Below are 20,399 nucleotides of genomic sequence, written 5' to 3' on the forward strand. Positions count from 1 at the left end.
ACATCTTCTTTATTGTATTCATATTCTTTTGGTGTCATCTTTATTTTCTACTGTAGTGCCGCATATCTTCTTGCAAACATTTCCCAACTGATATGTTAATTGCAAAATTCTATCACATTTCGATAATAACATTTACTCAAGTGTCTCTCATCCTCTTTAAAAGGTACCTTGAAACTACAAAAAACAAGTTGAAATCATTTATGCCTGACAGCTACTCCAACACCATAGATGAATTTTTGAGTATACAATATACATGCGGTTGGGTTACATTCAACAAAATTTGTTGTAAATTAATATTAAAACATCCAGTTATGTCAATGAACAATCAGTCGCATTGTTTCCACATAGAAAATTACTTATTTGTAAACCTACTGACACGTGCCACAACATAGTGATTAGCTACAAATGAGGCCTACAAATGCTAGACTAATCTTTTAAAGAATAATAAAAAAATATATTAGTTCAGTACATCCATTATTGGATTAAGTTATATATGTGAGTCTATGAATTTGATGTTAGACACTAAGTGGAAGTATCTCCATTCATACTGCACAAGGTACTAAATATTGTTTGATAAATTGCACTAGTATTATTTGCCCTATTTTATCCAAGATGCTGCAATGATGCAACATGATGCACTATACTTTCTTTGAACAATACCTTACCTAAGTTCTCTGAGCTTTGTGGATATGATGAACAAGCATCATATAAACACTTTACTACCTATGCCCGGACTAAGCAGTTAACTGAAGTCCAGCATTTGCTACTGAAAGATTCATACAACAGTTTCATCTTATAATGGTCTGAATGGTCACACTGAGGTATTTCCATTTTTTCTAGGTATAACATTCTGACCTTACCCTTACCTCCCAGTATGCAGCAATTTCACACACACAAAAAAAAAAACTTCTCATTAAGAAAATCTGCAAGTTCTGCAGGCCCTTATGTACTGATAGTGAAGAAAACAGAGAGAAGGTGTCAACTTAATTTCAAAAACTGTAACAATGGCATAAGAATATGAACCAGCAAGTGCAAAGCATATTAAATTTTAGGTTAATTACAGTAGCATGTAAGCACCTGTTCTTGGCAAACTCTACCTGCTAATGAAGTGCAATGACTACTGAACAATGTTCTGTAACTTACTTGTTGTGGAGCATCCTGTTCAGAAACTAGCCACTGCAGGTCAGAGGCACGGGGCAGCTGCTTCTCACTGAACTTCCGTATCAGTGATAAGGCAACTCCTTCGGCTGATACAATCGACTCTGTCAGAGGCACATCAGTTCCTGTGCGGGATACAGGGGGCCTTGAAAGATCAGCCTCAGAATACAGTGATGCCATTGAAACAGAGAGGCCTGCAGGAATCATGTATAAAGTAGCCAATGAAGATTAACTTACAGCACACTCTAAACCACACAATAAAAAAATATACACAAAATAAAATGCTTGTTACAGTAAAACTGGCAATACCTATACAAGACGGATCTAACATGACTCTGAGGAGAGTTACCCTTTGCATTGGTTTAGTAATTTAGCACGCATTCACTACCCACCCCACAGACTCTGTCATCCAGGAAGATTTACAAAAGATCTGCCAGTATTAGGGGTCACTGTTGCTGAGAAATTTAAATTTTTAGTTTCCAGAATACTTGCTTGAGGATTATATAGATGTTGTAAGCAGGTGAGTTTTTCATAAAATACAAGGCACAGAAGCCTCCCTGGTTGCAAGAAACTGAGAATGAAATCTCCCAGGTACAATTTTGGTAATCTAAAACCTTTGATATGCATCACTAAAACTGACACAGCAGCATTCAAAGTGAAAAGATTTTCCCAGTGTTTTCTGTACATATCATCTCTTTTGGAATGCTAGAAGATGAACAAAAAAATTGAAAAACCATGTACAAACCAAGAACACAACACTGGAATCTTTACTATGGGCAATGTAGAGACAATAGCTGTAGTAACTGGGACAGCAAACCACTGCCATAAAGAACACCATATCGTGTGTGAACATTGATGTGAAAGCATGTTGCCAACTCTAAATCTGAAATATCTTGTCTGAAGCACTGCACTATAATAATGAGAAGTACATTACACAACTCTCAGCTTTGTAGTTGTTACATGATGTTTTATCAGCAGCCAATATAAGACTAATTACTATAAACCAAGACAGTCAACTGGTTATGCCACTGGCATATTGAAGGATACAGACTACCAGCAAAACAGTTAATATGACGTGCATTACAGTAGTATGGGCTGCATAGTCCACAGGTAAAGATCTACTTGTTTTCCACAAAAGAATGCTATTTCAGTTTAACAGAGTACTTTAGTAATTTTTGTTGTTTTCTTCCATATAGTTTCTAGTTTATTGCTGAATAACACATTTAATGCCACTGCCATCTGAGGTGCAGTCAGAATCATTTTAAGAAGAAAGATTTCTGAAATGTGCAGAAACTGCTTCAAATGATTAGGCATCTTAACTTTTCCTCCTTGTACATATATAGAACTATACTATATGTCACAAAAGATAGTGCTGAGAGGACTACAAATGCTAGTGTACACATCAACAACACATGGAGGAAGAATGACATACAAAGCATACCCCACTGACTGACAATGCTTGAAAAAGGACCTCAGTACTCAGGTATCAAATTACTAAGTCTGCCTAAAAAACTGTGTGACCACGTACATGACACTAAACTTTCAAACAACCTAAAAAACTATTTATCTAATTTACCTGTCCTGAGGAACCTGCTCATGGCGGGTTAGCACATAATGATGAAACACACTATGCAGGTGTGTAGGTGTTTCTGTGTGGGTGGGTGTTATTTTTTTGGGGGGGAGGGGGGTTGTCTGTGTGTGAGAGAGTAGGAGGGACGGGATGGGAGGAGAACGAGGGAGTTCTCTGGATCCTGCATTGTCACTGCAGTATGGAATGATACCTCCTAAAACAGCCATGATGATGATTATTATGATAAGATGCAATTTGGGTACTATAATAAATACCAACCAACTGTCCATTTTCTCTGATGTTTTGCCCATGCTATTGGCAAGGGCTACAGGCCAGGTTGATGCAGTCCTTCCTTGACTTCAAAAGAGCCTCATGCCAAAAGCCAAAGCATTGTGTCTCAAACAGAAATTCACTAAAAAGAGAGAGATATTTCTTGGAGATGGCATTTAATTGGGAGCAATGTATGGCATTGCATTCTATCTGACCATTGTTTTATACTGTGAACTACAGATAAGATGTCTTAATTTTGACATAGGGCTATGGAAAGGATGACTGCACCTTTCTACATTGCCAGAACAAAATGCAATTGAGTCCTCTCAGCAGATTTCTGTTAGTGGCAGGGTTGGGATTCATGTTGGCCTTAAATGGTATTTTGTAGAGCTAATTCAGCATTATTTGGATACTGTTTTTGGTGTAATTGTTTGACTGCCATTAGCTTGAATGGTTGTTAATGTTCATTTTTGTCTTTTACTAACTCACATGTTGACGCTGTGGAATGGATAATTAATTACAACTCTGGTCATCATCTCACTTAATTTTTCCTTACCTCTGACAGTGCTTTTATGATTCACTCAAAATACTCTAAAATCTGTTATGGCACTCAGTATTCCATCAGAGGGCCAACTACCTGGCAGATTTCATTGAATAATTCTATCAGCAATCACATTCATGAGTTACATGCTGTCTGTTTTTTCTATTATTCAAACTTTGCAATGAGTACACGTGGAAACTGCATATGATTTGTATTCAAAGTCGCTGGGAGGAGGGGAGGGAAGGGGAGGGGAGGGGGGGGGGGAGGATGATGAGAATGAGGAGATGGTGGGTGAGGTCTTAAACAAGGTAGAAGTAAATTATCACAGCAAAATACAACAGCTGATCCTGATGTGGTTCCAGGTGAAGCTTCCTTATCAGGATCAAGGAATACAAGACTTTGTTGAATTAAAAATAATTTTATTTACTAAAAATTAAAATAATTTTAATCTATAACTAATTTTGTACAAAAAGTTAGTTACATTTTGCATGGCAATGAACCTGGTTGCCAACATACAAACTGTCAATAAATATCTAATGAGCTGTCAACAATTGTGACTGATGTATCAGTGAAGTGGAGGCTACTGAAAATGTGATGATAAAATTGAATAATGAAATTACTGCTAAAAATATGACAGTATTTAACTCATCTTGCAGAAGCTTTCCAAACTAACAGTAGACATTCTAGTAGACATGAAAGCAAGGATAATAAAAACAAAAAAATTGCATCAGCTCTAGGTAGACAAGAATTTAGGGGGAGAAGAAACTAGTCAGTGCATTGTTCAAGGTCAAGAAGAATTTAACAATACATAGATTCGGATAGTCAAGAGGATTTCAAAAGCCTTACCATTTGTAGAAGTATGAGGTAATACAGGAAACACACTTATTTTAGAGTGCACATAGGTCTCAGCAGTTGTTACTTTCATCTCAGTGATGAAGGAAACAAAAACAGAATGCAATATATCAACAACACAATCTGTCACTTCCTTCTAAGCCTTATTCTAAAGCAGAAAATTTTTCCTGTGGAGATAAGTTTCTTCATACTAGTTCTACAGTAATTCAGGACCTACTGTATTGTGGATGCAATTAGTTTCTGAGACTTTTTCTTCCATTCCTTTTTATCTTTCCTGTGGAGATTGTATATAGCATTACAACCCATGGTTCTTTGATGGTTTAAAACAAGTCTCTTGCATGGGTAGAAATAAGGTAGATCTCTGAATCTGTAACATTAGTTTCTTGACACCAGTTCTAAGGTAATTCAGGACCCACTGTACTGTGGATGCAGTTAGTTATTGGAATTTTTTCTTCCATTCCTTTTTGGTGTCAACTGTGACTTAATAAACTGTGAACTATCTCATACACCCAACAAAAGAACAATCTTAATATTAGAGTTATTACTTTCTGTTCTGCTTTCATGTATTTCATGTCCATTGATCCTGCAAGATCAGTCAATTGTACGCCTTTCAGAATAGCAATGCATTTTTCTACATTTCGATCACTTGGTTCTTCTCTGACCAAATAACTAATTTCTTTCTTTGAGGGTGTTGCCCATCCAATCAACCTAGTTGGAGTCAATGTACACAGCTGTCAATCCTACCAGATCAATAAGTTCATTCTTTATTGTACTGAAGCCTACTGATGACACCTCCACCACCAGCCGTTCCTCCAGATTTTTCTTTGGATTATAGTTTTCATTTACATGCATCCATATTGCTTCTAAATGTTTATACTTGTGTAACGTGCTGTCCAAATGCAACAGAGTAATTTTATGTTGCTCACAGAACTACTTCAATATTATAATCAGTTCATTCAGTTCACTTATCTTGCAACAATTCCCAGTAAGACGAAACTCGTGTTAGTGTCAGAGAGTGAGGTGCATACCACTCCTATCACAGTCATCTCTCACATATCAACAGAGCTAGTAGCAAATGCAATTGTGCTACTTTGCATGACACACCATCAATAACATTTGCATCCTTCCCCTCAGCAGCAATTTGCAGCAGTTTCTCCGATTTACGCAGAGTACATCCTACTTCCTCTAGCCTAAACCTTTTACAGTCTCAATCCTCTGTCATGCCTCCCTTCTTCCTTTTTACTGTAGTATGCCTTTTATTTCAAATTTTCTTTTTCTTTCCTTGCATCAACTTTATTCACTCTCTTCTAGCTGCTCTCCCTCTCTTTTCCATTTCCAAAGCTCATCTTTCCTTCCATTTTTCTTTTTGTCTTTTATCAGTATACAGAGTCACTATAAATGATCCATTCATTTTCAAAGCTCTGCATTTTCCAAAGTATTACATGTACAAATGTGATTGGTGCTTGAATAGAATCATAAATACACAAAATCTGCATTTGGCACTCCACAGATACTCCATGAGTGCTCCTCTGGTCACACAGCATGTTCAAGCGGTAGTCAAGTTCATTTCCCACCTTATGTAGAAACATCCTGTCAATGGTCATCAAAGCTGCTGAGTAAGTGTTCCACAAGACTAAACAGCTAAGGTCATCAGTCACCTATTCACCCTCCAGGACAGAAGCAGTGTACCAAATCTTCCTGCAAATATAATAGATTTTGTGAACAAGTTTGAGAGAGTGTTCTGTATGTCTGCAAAGCATGTATCTTATATGGAACATGGGAACCAGCCTAGCATTCAGAAGCACTGATGCATTCTCTCAACTGTTCCAGGGTTCTTGGCAATGGGGACGCTTAAACATGGTCCTTAATGTATTTCTACAGGGAAAAGTCACAAGGTGTTAGGTCAGGTGATCTGGGTGGCCAAGGGAACAGAGCCAGATCATCTTCACCACTACGCCCAATCCAGCTATCTGGAAGTTAATCACTTAGATAGTGATCAACACTGATGTTCCAATGAGGAGGGTGTCCCATCTTGCTGGAAAATGATATGCTCAGAATCAACAGTCAGCTGTGGAAACAACAACAATCACAACATATCAAGGTAAGATGTACCTGTCAGTGTCTTCTCACAGAAGAAAAATGGCCCATACAGCTTTGACTATGACACTGCACAGAAAACATTAACCTTTGGTGAATCTTATTCTTGTGCCACATTTTTATAAGGTATTTCAGTGTCCCACACACTCACAATGTGGTGATTAACCTTCCCAGGTAAATGAAATGTTGCTTAGTCACTGAATATCTCCTTGGAAGCAAAATGGTCATCCTCAAGTGCTTTCTGCATTCTGATGCAAAACTGAAGCTGCTTGTCATAATTTTATGGTTTTAATTGCTAACTCAGCTGCAGACTGCACAGTTTAAAATGTAACTCATTGCAAAATCTTCCATGCAGTTTGCTGTGGTATTCCAAGTTTGTGGTTTGCGAGGACCATTTATTTTTTTGAACTGCGTATGAAACTTTCTTTCACCCTCTCCACAGTTGCATCTGACACAGTTGTTTCACTGGTACTTTTCTGTTTACAAGCACAACAGTGTCTTCAAATTGTCAGTACCAATGCTATGTTTACATGGCACTTCATTTTTATAATTCCTTCTGGATGCACACTACTCTGTTATAAATGTCTCTCATATTCCAGCAAACAAAAACTCTTTGCTTCCTCTGTCATTATTTTGTGAAGGCACTGCACTAGTAATGCCACCTGGAGGGCGCCATGCAAAGTTGATGAGTTTATGGTTCTATTCATGCACATATAATACTTTGGAAAATTTTCAATTTTAAAAAACAATCATTTATAGTAGTCCTGTACTTCAGATTTCTGAACTGGCTACCTTATTTGATCACTTTCTCTTTACCTATCTTTGTCCTGGATACTACTCTCATCTCATAGTGTATTATTTTTCAACATTTCACTCTAACCCGTAAACCCTTCCCCTCTCTTGTCCATCCAGCATTCCCTTTCTGGATAAACAGTTACTGTTTATGCGGAATACTTGCATTGTGTGTGTGTGTGTGTGTGTGTGTGTGTGTGTGTGTTTTCAAAGAATGTCTAATGAGTGGAAAGCCTACCTCCTGAGAGAAAACATCCATGTAAAAGAGAAAGTCTTAGGTGTGTGTGTGTATGCATCATTTTGGGCCCCATAAAATTTGTGGTAGCTCATCTGTTTTCATAATTATTTGCACTAACAACTGGTAAACTGATATTGTACATGTCTACTTCACATGGTATACTTCACCAAACAGTGCTAAAACCAATTTAAGATGCGAGAGAATGTTGAAATGTTAAGTATATTTTAGAAAGTCAATTTTAGAAAGCAAAGCATGGTACTACATTATGCACTGTCCAGTAAAAGTAATGTAACAACTATCTATGTTTGACACCAACATACAATGACCACTCACAGACAGCAGGTGGCAGCACTAGAAGTGGAGGGTAAATAAAGAGTGTCACGGAATGCAGAAAACAGTGCAGTCATTGTTGTAATGCAATTTATTTGAAGTTCAAAAGGGCACAATCACTGGCTTTTGAGCAAAGGGTGGAAGCATTTCCAAAACAGCTAAGATTGTAAATCGTTAACATGCCACAATGGTTAAAGTTTACTGTGCATGGCAAAATGGCGTTATCCAAAACTAGCGCCATGGTGACGGGTGCACCACGGGCCATAGACGAAAGGGGTAAATGATGGCTGTGAATAGATGTGCATCTGGTGAGCAACTCACTGCCTAGATGAATCAAGGGGCTACCAACAGTGTCTCCTAAATGACTGTTCAGCGAACATTGCTATGTATTGGCCTCTGCTGTAGGTGCATGGTTCATAGACTACTGCTGACTGCTGTTTATTAGCAATGAAGGCTGGAATTTGCACACCAATACCCCAACTGGACATCCACTGCCTGGTGACAGATGGCCCTTTCACATGAATCACGTTTCATGTTCCTCCAACGGACCGATGGCCATTGGCACATATGGCGTGAAACATACTGCAACAATCGTCAGTAAGGTCCCAGCCGGAGGAGGGAATGTTACGGTCTGCACAAATCTTTTGTGGCATTCACTGAGTGATCTCATCATTCTGGAAGTCACAGTGGATCAATACAAGTATGCACCTATTGTTGGGGTTTACTTTTCCTCAGCACAATGACATCTGCCAGCAAAACAATGCAATGTATCATGAAGTTCACAGTGTATGTGCATGGTTCGAAGAGCACCAGGATAAGTTTAATGAACTCCCCTGACCAATAAACTCCCCACATTTAAACCCAGCTGAGACTCTGTGGGACCACCTCGATCAGGGCTAGAGCAGCTGGCCATGGCACTGGAGTTGCCATGGCTCCACATCCACCTTCCATAACCTCACTGACACACTTCCTGTATGTCTCACAGCACTCTGTGATAAAGAGGTGGCTATTCAGACTCTTTTGATAGTTGATCTCATTGCTGTGGCCGGACCTTGTGTAAACTACTGAAGTGAGATTATTTTTCAGATTACATATATTGCTAGGCAAACTTTGAATCTTATTTAATGGTTATATTTTGAAGGCTCATAATTGGCTACTTAATACATAGTGTGAAATATTTGCTCAGTTTTTTAATGAAACATTGATGTGTGCTATAAAACTTAAATATGACAACAGAGGATTAGGTTACATACCAGCATCTTTAAGTTCTGTCAAATTTTTAACTTCGTCAATTTCTAGGTCATCTACATCATCTGTAGAAATGCTTTCTGATGGAGTTCCGGGTGATGTCGACAATGGGCTCACACTCTGATCTGTTGTTGTGGCTGCAAAAACATAAGGCATATATGTAAGCATAGGCATCCGTGGTCGTCGTCACTGCCAATGAAATTCTTCATGGTATGTGACTGCATAGTCAGGAAAATTCTCCTCTGGGTGTTTTGCTGTTTACTGAATGAGAAAAACTTTAGTTCTTGTATACTAGCAAAAGAAGCTGTTTTCATTATCTGATAAGGTATTGAGGATGAGGTGGATGAGGAGGAGGAGGAGGAGGACGAGGAGGAGGAGGAGGAGGATGAGGTGGATGAGGAGGAGGAGGAGGAGGAGGAGGAGGAGGAGGAAGTGGACGAGGAGGGGGGGGGGGGATGTTCAATGTCCTTTATTGGTGTTTGCCTTATTTCTTGTCATTGGCGGAAATAGGTGAAGTGGAAACAGGTGACAGTTACAGTGTAGCACTGTTTTTACTTTTTGAAAGATGTTCTTGGCTTGAAGACAGATGCAGTTGCTGGCACCCACAAAATCAGTTGCAAGTGTGCACTAGTATATTAGGGTGAGATGGGGCAACCAATTAGTGCACGGATATCTGAATACGATAGATACATTCGTCTAAGACAACACATCAAGCCAATGGTGGCAGACCACCAAGATGAGAGTGACAAAAAGATAATATTTTGAGAAGCCCATGTATTAGTGAAATGGCCACTTACCCTGACAAAGATTACAGAGGCAATAGAAATAGCCAAGCAACCCACCAACATGAATACAGAAGATGGGTACAAACTTCCGGCATCTTGGCTGCCACAGTGGCTGTAAGTACACAGAGTATTGGGACAGCTCAGCTGGCAGGCAGTAAGTAAATGGTGCTACTCCATACCTACTGCCCATTTCTCATTTGTCTGTCTCCACCAATGGCAACAAAAAGCAAAAATTTATTCTCCTCATCCTCAATATCCTATCAGAGCACAAAAACAGCAGCTTCCACTAGTATATATGAACTAAAGATTTTCCTCATTCAGCAGTCAGCAAAACATCCTGAGGAAAGCCATTTACAACAGTGGCCGAAAAGTCAGAGAATTTTACGTACTGTCAATGCAGTTACATACCCTAAAGAACTTTATTGTCTGTAAGGCATATAATTATTTGCATGCATGGTAAGTGCAAAAAAGGGATGAGTCACCACAGCTTTACTCAACATGCATATAAAATTTTGGTAGCATCTACAGAAAAATAAAAGGGTGATCTGATAAAATATATATGGTTGAGCTGTTTAAAGTATGCACAATATGTGCACTAAAGACAGCAACATAGCTATGGATGATGCAGCAGACTAAACTGAACAGAAAAGGTGATTGAAGAAATACATCAACCAGCCACTTGCATCTTGTGATAAAAATACATTTATATGAAATGTGGCTGGTGCTGTATTTCTAGAAGTAATTCAATCCGCAGCCACAGAGCTCAACCACAATTAACATAGACCGATTAATGTGGACAGTTAAGTTTCAAAATCCTAAATCTGTATAACATTTAAAACAGGAGTGAAGAATGGAAATCTGTTAGAGTGTTCATTTTTATCTGTGTGTTGCTTTTAAATAAAACAAATGGAAGTGTGGTACATTTATAACAGCTGAGTATATAATAGGTATTATCTTCCAACAAATAAAGGTACAGAAAAAAGGAAAGCAAGGGCAGAAGTAACAGAGATATCGTATTACACCTTAAAGTTAGGGCAGATGAATTCAAGAGGGTTTCATAGTCCATGATAAGAACAAAATTCTTCTACACATGAAAATTACTATACTCTTGAAAATTGTGCTCTTAAATGTCTTTGTAAGAGTATGAAAAAGAAGAATGGAAAAAAGAGAGGGTATAAGGAATGACATTTGGAAGAAAAACTGTCTGTTACACTGATGAACTAAAGCAGTATGAAAGATGAAACAGCCGTGTCAATTCGGCATAGTACTATATGAGGCAGAAGTCACCAACAACCGGCTCATACAGTTTGTGTGAGAGAAACTAGGAGTGCATGTAAAAGTAGCAAACACTGATAGGAGCCATCGGGTTACCCTCTGGTGGTCTACAACATTTTGCTATAATTTTCTGATGTTACAACTTTTCTGTACACAACAGCATCCTCTGTAAAGAGAAACATCGATCAGCTGACATTCTACATTGGTTCTACGTAATCTGCCCAGTAAATCAAACTGTTTGTTTCTTCATCACTCACTATACAGAAATATTTTCATATCTTATTCAACACCCCTTTGAAAAATCACGTACGAGGAAGGTTTAACAATCTTACAGTCACTGCTTCCTTCCTCTACTTTAAATGAATAAAAAAAATTCAGATATTTTTGTCAGCAGAAAATCTCAGGACACTGTTGAGGGAAATCAGTTCTCTAAAAACTGATCAAGATAATTTCTGGAAAGACATTTAGTTTTATACCAGACAACATCTGTCTCTTCTATCTGTTCTAACTCCTTGAAAAAACCAGTTCATCGCTGGTAAAATGAAACATCATAATCAATTTATAAAGATGACGATAATTTATTTGACAACTCTCTTTAGAGATGAATATGGTTAAAAGAAAACCATAAAATACTGAACACACATTAAAATGTAGCAGTTACCTAAAAACAAAAATCACAATAAATATGTATCCCCCCCCACACACACACACACAATCCAACCAACAGTTCTGTGATGTGTTGCACCATTGCCTAGGTTGTGTGTCTCAGGCTGGTATGGAAACAGGCTTTCATCATAGGCCAATAACAAATTTGCCCGAAAATCCTTCAGATGTTCTCATACACCAACCTTGTGTACTTCATGGAACCCTTGATGGTAATTAGTGATTTTCACCATACTCTCTCTATTAAGTCTGTGGCATTTTTACACTGCAAAGTTTTCTGTAGTTGGGTGACAGCTGAACTTAGTGCAGATTTGCATGCTTGTCCCGGACAGCTGAACAGCACTCCTCACCCCAACAGGGACAAGCAGTCTTGGTAGCAGCCTCAATGCCTGTAGAATAAATGTATCAGTAGTGCATTAGAGATCAAATCTGTGATGTGATCCAACCACTGCTGATTGCTGTCACCATAGTCAAACACAGCTGTCTAGCTGCACAGTTCATTTAGCCTCTATCAGCAGCCATGTATGCAGTTATCTTTCAGGGAACGGCTCAGATTCTTAAGCGTATACAGAATAATAAATGGTCATTGATATGCAAGTTATGGACAACTTCACTTGTAATGCTCATATTCCTATTTCTAATATGTCCTTTAATTGTGCTTGTCTGGAACTTGTGTTTACTTTAGAGTAAGTAGCAATCTATCTTTTCCTACATTTTGATATTCCTAACTGGAATTTTCATTGTCTAATATACTTTCATTAACTTAATCAATATGAGAAGCAACAGTAATTAATTTTCAGATTTTTACTTCCTTTGTAAATAAATTAGGAACGGAATTGTAACAGGGTAATGTCAACCATCAGACAGCTGTATAACAGTGCAGGGTCTGTATCAGAGGTACTTAGCTCAGTGTACAAAGAACAACAAGACTAACAAAAGGATTGGAAAGGAATTTGTTATCCACATTATCAGGAATAAATGTGTATTCGATGAACTCTACACAGTTAAGAACCTCTGCAGTTGTCGTCTAGTGTAAGATTCCATTTTGTCTTGAGAAATAGATTTATCATTATGCGTAAAATGAAGTTTTGCCCAGATACATGCCAAAATTAAAAAGATGTGTGTTAATGTTTACACTGGAACACTACTGTATTTTGTATGATTGCTACGTATATTGCAGTACACGTATACTTAAGGTGGTGTCTACCAGAGCAGCTATTTGGTCCAGACAGAATGCCTGACATCTACATCAGAAAGGCTGAACTACTACTGAAGCAGGCTATGCATTTCATCTAGCTGACAACTGCTGAACTGTTAATAAAGCACCCTATGAACCAATGAGAAGACCAGGATATCAAGATAGAAGTATGAAATACTTTAGGAGTAAAGGTAACATGAAATAGGATAGAATGCTGGCTATACCACAAAGGAGGTGCTTAGTGACAGACAAACACATTGAAATAAGACAAAGACAAAATAACATACCACACAGAGCCCTTTTTAAGGTATAGGACCACACACACACACACACACACACACACACACACACACACACACACACACACACAAATAAAAAACAAGGTGTTTTTCCTGTTGGTTGATTTTAAGTGATCAATATATTGCGAGATGCTACACCTTCACTTGTTTCCTGTAACAACGGTTACCTTCTTTTCTAAATTTCCCAGTCACTGTCTCGTTTTCTTTTGATGTTGTGGTCCTGCTATGCAGTGCCACGTATATGACCGCTGACTTCTTTTATGACTGCAGTGCTTCTATATTTTAAACAACTCACTAGGATACTACAAAACATGGTTTTTGTAATTCTCCTCTATTCAAATAAATTATCAACTCTCAACAACTGATAATTAAAAAAACTTCTCAGACAAAGTGATGATACACTATGCTTCAATGTCTGACCAAAACCGTTAAGTTCATACTTAACTTGAGATAGCCTAGCATGCTGTCTATATAAGACCACTCATTTTCTTCAGTGCTAAATCATTGTCACCAGGCTCCTTTCTTCTTTGGAGTCCACATCACCCCCAAAGCATGACTGCAAAGTGCAAGTGATCCCTCACTGGCCAGTCCAAATTACACATCCATCATTATTTTCTGCACTGTGCCTGCATTTTCCTTTCTCATATATGCACATAAATTCCTACAAACCCTGGCACAGTAGATGCTCTTTATGGTACTACAAATTGAAGTCACATTTCTCACATGCACATCTTTCATCGATCTAGTAAAGGGAAAGTGAGACATGTTGCTATGCTTTATAGCAGCATGTCCCACTACAACACATGGCCACTGTTATCTCCGGGCTTGTTAGTGGTCACATCCATGTAGAACACTGCACAGTGGTTGCTGTGAAGTTAACAGACCACATGGCTGCTTTCACAGGGGGCCCTATATCTGATGGGGTATGAGATGCCTGCGACACAAATGTAGTAGGTGACGGTGGAAAGATGTACATCAGAGGTCAAGGTCTATTACAGGGATATAAGCCATTGGAGCAAGGGGGTTGGGAGTAAGTGTGGAATAGGGACAGACAAAGGTATTGTATAGATTGGATGGGTGGCAGAATACTGTTTTGTGTGTATGTGTGTGGGGAGGGGTAGGAGGATATTTTTCATTTCAGGGCACAATGAGAGGTAGACAAAACCTTGGTGGAGAACATGATTCAGATGCTCCAGTCCTTGGAGGGGGCTCTCCTTCGTGATTGGGTATGTGGGATGTGGTAGGTAACAGGGAGAGAAGGCATGGGATACTTGTTTCTGGACAAGGTTCTATTCCAGCAAAGGCGACGCCACCTGCGAAAACAGCCATGTGGTCTGTAAATTTAACTGCAATCACAGTGCAGCATTTTATGTGGACACAATCATTAATCAGCTGTGAGTACACATGCATGGCCACTGCCAAACTTGGACCTAGAGTCAGACGGATTACACAGTTTACGAACACGCTGCTCAAAATGGTGTGATCGACTTCAACAGTTGCTTCACAGCCTGTGCCACCTGGATTCTTTTTTCTAATATCAGCTTTTCTGAATTGCAGGTGTGGGAACTCATCCTACAACATAGATTCCATTCTCACAATGCCCCTGGTCTCAACCTCCACTAGAGCCTACCCCCACCTGCATCTATCTATTCCCCTGCTCCTACTCGAGTTATACACATGTCTACAGCCCCCCCCCCTCCCCCCCACTGCACATGCGTAGTCCTTATTCCTTCTCTGATTCCCTTCCCTCCTCCCTCACCTACTGCCCTTCCGCTCAGGAACTGCCTCTCAAAGTTGCACATAACAGTTCATCACCCTGTCCCCGCCGTTTCCCAACATAATCCACAGTCAGACTACAGCGTCTTCCCAAACCACTACCCTGCTACCCTCCTTGATCTCTGTCTCATAGTTCATCTGTATCCCTACTATCCCCCCTCCCTCCACCCCCAAAGCTGAGATTGCTAATCACTGTAGATGTGCCTTAGTAATGTGTGTGTGTGTGTGTGTGTGTGTGTGTGTGTGTGTGTGTGCGTGCGTGCGTGCGTGCGTGTGTGTGTGTGTGTGTGTGTGTGTACGTGCGTGCGTGTGCGTGTGTGTGTGTGTGTGTGTGTGTGTGTGTGTGTGTGTGTGTGTGGTGGGAGGGGGGGGGGGGGGGGCGGCGGGCGGCATGCACTCTTTCCTCTCCTATCCAGCAAGTTGTTACCTTTACTCCTAGATTATTTAATTCTACCAGGACTTTCTATCACCAAATTGTGAGAATAAAGTTTAATTTGTTAAATGGCTAAAGGCACACTCTATAAACTGATGGTAGTCCACTGCACTACATAAAGATTGTTTTAAAGATATCTTGGTTAGACAGCTGATGATTTTAGACACTGTGACATGTGACACCCTAACACCATATTCAGTTGTACAATGAATATATGCTACTATTTAGTGAACTGTGGGCAGTTAATGAGTAGATTATGTGAGTTTTGGTTCTTATAGTGAAAACCGTAATGGTAGAAACAATTTCTAATGATGAGAGATTTTTGGAGCATTGCTCAGGGATGTTATATTTTGTTCCATTAGGACTGAAATTTAAACAGAAGCTGGCATTTGTACAAGAATGGGGATGTTACCAGAGAAATTGGCGGTTGCCCCATCTACCAGACCAAATAGGTAAGACAGTAATTGAACAAAAGGAATTTTGTCGCCAGATTCAAATTATTAAGTAGGGGTTTATTTTGTAGTGTAAAATAAAATATTAAACAGTGTATTTGAGAAAGCCACATCTTGAAATCTTAATGCAGGCATTAATACAAACAGCCAACAACAGGGAAAAGAAAACTAACAAAGACACAAGCTTGATAATTTGAAAAATTCACGGGTTTCTATCAATTATACAGAAGGTGTTTAGGATTGAGAATTTTAGTGCAAAAGACCCTGTGCTTCTGAACTCACCATGTATTCCAGACCTAAACCATTATTTCTATCATCAAATGAAATGCTGCCAATGCATGCCATATTAACTGAAGTAGTCACATGCAACACAAAAATAAATAACAGTTTCACAACATAGTGTTGATTTCTGTACATGTGAGAGTTCAAACTATTAATATAACAACTGCAATTATTTTAAAGCCTGGCTAAAATATGGTCAATATTTATAATTTAAGAAATGCAGTTTCAACAAGGTTGTTGCTCACTCCACGTTATAAATTATTATGAAACCATTAAACTAAACGTTTAATGAGGTGACTTGATACAGCTGTCAGAAATATGAAGAGCTGCACGCTAGCCATTAGCTGAACAGATTTATTATTTATTTTCTCCAAGTTTCAGTCATAGTGAACATCTTCAAAAGAAGAAAACAAACTGTATGTCAGATGGATATGCAATTCAACCACAGGATAAATTGAAAACCAACATAGCCAATTTCACTATTGTTGGTAAGGTGGGTCAAATGAGGGTATGATAAGGGTTTCCCCTGCATACCCCAAACTTAATACATATGGGAATCTTACAGCATATGGTATTTCATTGCAAACTAATTACACTAATCATATTTCAAAACACATAATGATCATTCAAAACAGCATGATCACTGAATGATCATTCTGTTTAATCTTAGTGATATCAATTTTGTGCTGGTTCATTTTTTGGAAATGATGCCTTTAGGAGTGATGGTAGTGGTGGTGGGAGAGCAAGGGAAACTGTAATTTTAAAGGCACAGAAAAGAACTATTTATAGGCCTCAAAACAGGCATGAAAACATGACATGACATGACATGACTTCAGTCTCATACAACAGCATTGAGTAACAATTTGAGCCTAACACAAGAGGGCTAGTTACCATAAGGAAATCACTTTGGTGGCATAGAATTGCGCCAAAGCACATGCTTAGGTGCCACGGCCCACCTGTTGGTCAGTGACCAGTGAGTTACAGAAAGCAGGCACACTTTGGTGTGCCATGTATGTGACATTTATGGCAGCCACATAACAAACCCACTTTGGCAAGTATAAATACTGGCCTTCAGCACAGGCCAGACCAAGAATTATCAAATCATTTGGTCTGTGTTCGCTACAGTGTGGGCTTCTGCCATGAGGCCTTCATCTCTCAACCATCATTCTGACCAGGCCACATGTCAGAGGGCCCCAGCAATGATGGGCTGAGGGTCAAACCAAAGCCCTTCCAGGCACTAAGCCACTGTGTGTCCACCCTTGCCAGACATCGTCAGCCAGCCTCGCCTATAGCATGGCTGTGTCACCTTTCACCTCGCTGTTTGGTCTCTTCCCCCAAACAACCCCGAACCAGTGCTATCGGCTGCTTGAGTATGTGCACATCACAAGGATCCCACGCCACTCTGCTGAGCTAGACATAGTAACAGCCGGCTGTGTCACTACATCTTGTGCATAGAGGTCTGAAAACATGATACCCTGCCACCCAGAGCCACAGGTACACTCTGCTGCAAATCAATACAGATATCTGCTGATGAATAGCTGTGTCTGATTCTGCCAGTCCCACCGACATCCAGTAGAAAATACTTACACTCATTACAGTAGTACCTGGGAGCATAGCAGAGAAGATCCTATTGCCACCTCAGATCCACATTTGAATCAAAACACTGCAAGGAAATTTTGTGAGATCCAAATCTACATATATGACACACAGTACAGCATGTTTACATTTTTTATTTGAAACTTGAAACACAAGACATCACAGGGTATTTTCACAAACACAAATTTTGCCAAAACAAGTAACATCCAAACTTAACAGATGCCTTGAGAATTGCCTGTCAGCCAGCAGATGACTGCTTTGACATTTTCAATGTAGAATCAAATGTTGAACCTGTGACATCGGATATGAAAGTAAAGAAGGTGTTATACATACTGTCAGTTTTGCCATCACTAAGCAGAGATGTATTCCAAGCCTGACGCTGTTTTTCTTCTTGGCACTGGCGGCGGCGAATGCGAATTCTCTGTTTTAAATGATACATATCTTCATCACTTTCCTCTCCAACAGCATTATTTTCCCTACTGATGCACAATTTTCTATTGCATTTCATCTGGAATTTCAATAATTAATTATTAATATAATACTAATGTTTCAGAGTAAAAGTGCTTCAGAAATCATAGCAATATGTATCCAAACTAGAAATCAGGTACGAAAGTCTATGACAATAAGAATTATTAAAAATATCCAACAGACAGGGTAAACATAATGGACTACCTAAAGAGTATGCCCCAGAGGTTAATATTAAATCTCTCTCTTCTGAAATGGGAGAAAGCAAGAGAGTGATTAATGTAGGGTTTAAGAAAGGCACAGGAGCCATCCATCCCTCATCTATGTGTTAGTTCAACTATTTTTACACCGTATTATCTTTGCTTACTACTGACTCATACAAGAACATTCGACTAGAGCTAACAGACATACAAAACAGAAATATGGTTGAATCTTTATCTTTTGGTAATAATATATTCCACTGAATGTTAGCTTCAAAGTGCCCTATGCTACTACATGTAAAGAACAAGATTATTTAGTTAACAGAGGATCTGATAGGAAATTATGCCAATATTCAATGGAATGAGCTCATATTTTCATAGGAAAGATAATTTCAACAGCCTTGAAAATCAAGAGAAAAAACATTGACAAAAATAGTTTTATTTGATACATATTTTACATTTTACTTTTTCTGAAAGTTCATTATGTTCTCATTACAAAATTGCTACCGATCCTTTCGCTTTCAGAAGAGAATGTGTTTGACAGTACAGAAAAAAATGAATGAGACCTGAATTTACTCTTTATAGACAATAAAACCTATAGTACCAGGTTAGATGGCACAGCAGTTAGCACTCTGGACTCGCATTCAGAAGAACGATGGTTCAAACCTGCGTCTAGCCATCCTGATTTAGGTTTTCCGTGATTTCCCTAAATCACTTCAGGCAAATGCCAGGATGGTTCCTTTGAAAGGGCATGGCCAAATTCCTTCCCATCCTTCCCTCACCCGGTCAGACCGATGACTTTGCTGTTTGGTCCCTTGACCCAAATCAACCAACCAACCAAAATGAATAATGATGAACTTTTAGGACCACAATATGACAACGTGGCATCAAAAACCAATAACTGGCTTTACTGCCCATAGATTTCTGTCTCAGTTTCTTTGAATGAAACAGGCGCTGGCTGAAGAGCCCAAGACAGACTCCAACAGGCAATTAGTCAAAAGTGATAGTGGCTGTGCTATGGAAGGGCATCATTCAGTAAATCTTTCAGAAGAATAATCAATTAAGAGTTCTGCTCCCAGACTCAAATGTGCTATTCAGAATGACAGAGGAAATTTGGTTTCCAGTTTTCATTCATGAACATGAGTGTGCACTCTGTTCACCTGCAACGAAAAGTGTTGATTCAAGATTTTAATAGGAAAATTTTCACATGTTTACTGAGCAGTCTGGATCTGATGTTAAGTGAATACAAACTTTACTGCAAGCAGAAGAAAGGAAGATTAGAATTTAACAACCCAGCCCCAAGAGTGCTGGAGATGAAGCACAATATAGGACAAGGATATGAGGAGAAATTGGACATATCCCTTTCAAAGGGACCATCTCTGCATTTGTCTTAAACAATTAAGGGAGACTATGGAAAACCTAAATCTGGGCAGGCACATGGAGATTCAATCCCACTCCTCCCAAATTTGTGTCACAAGACTTAATCATAGTGTCACCTTGTGCAGTATTGATGCAGAAATATTTCCTTGGTGACATTTCATCTTGGGACTGATGAGAAGTTGACACGGGTTGTCACTAATTGGTTCAACAAAACACATTTTATCACCACAGTTACAATCTGTTAAAACTTGTTGAGCATTAAGATTAACGTATGAACTCTTGATGTGACTTTAAGAAATAGTTTTTATTTTTCTATAATCCTCAAATTTATTTATTCACTTTTAACTTAATTACTTTTTTTAGTATTATGTATTAGGTAAGCACAGTGAGCGCACAGAAGTGTGGTTACTAGGTGCAACCAGAATACTAGAGCCTTGGTCGGCAAACATAATGTGAAACATCCTTAGAGGGAGTAGCTACAAGAGGACACCCAGCACTG

The 20,399-nt window shown here is 39.0% G+C and overlaps 1 protein-coding gene across 2 annotated transcripts in view; it reads right to left on the bottom strand.

Moving 5' to 3' along the window:
- Positions 1-20,399, bottom strand: part of LOC124590873 (run domain Beclin-1-interacting and cysteine-rich domain-containing protein) — a 209,883-nt gene that overhangs the window by 72,261 nt on the left and 117,223 nt on the right. The window contains exons 6-8 of one of the 2 annotated variants that reach the window (XM_047131682.1): positions 18,189-18,363; positions 9,102-9,233; positions 1,144-1,283 (exon numbers count right to left, since the gene is read on the bottom strand). In XM_047131682.1, the coding sequence (XP_046987638.1) occupies positions 1,144-1,283; positions 9,102-9,233; positions 18,189-18,363 (447 nt within the window). Of the gene's footprint in view, positions 1-1,143; positions 1,353-9,101; positions 9,234-18,188; positions 18,364-20,399 lie in introns of both variants that reach the window. The other variant, XM_047131681.1, reaches the window with a different exon arrangement.

Source organism: Schistocerca americana, chromosome 2 (assembly GCF_021461395.2).
Source record: "Schistocerca americana isolate TAMUIC-IGC-003095 chromosome 2, iqSchAmer2.1, whole genome shotgun sequence".
NCBI classification, from domain to species: Eukaryota; Metazoa; Arthropoda; class Insecta; order Orthoptera; family Acrididae; genus Schistocerca; species Schistocerca americana.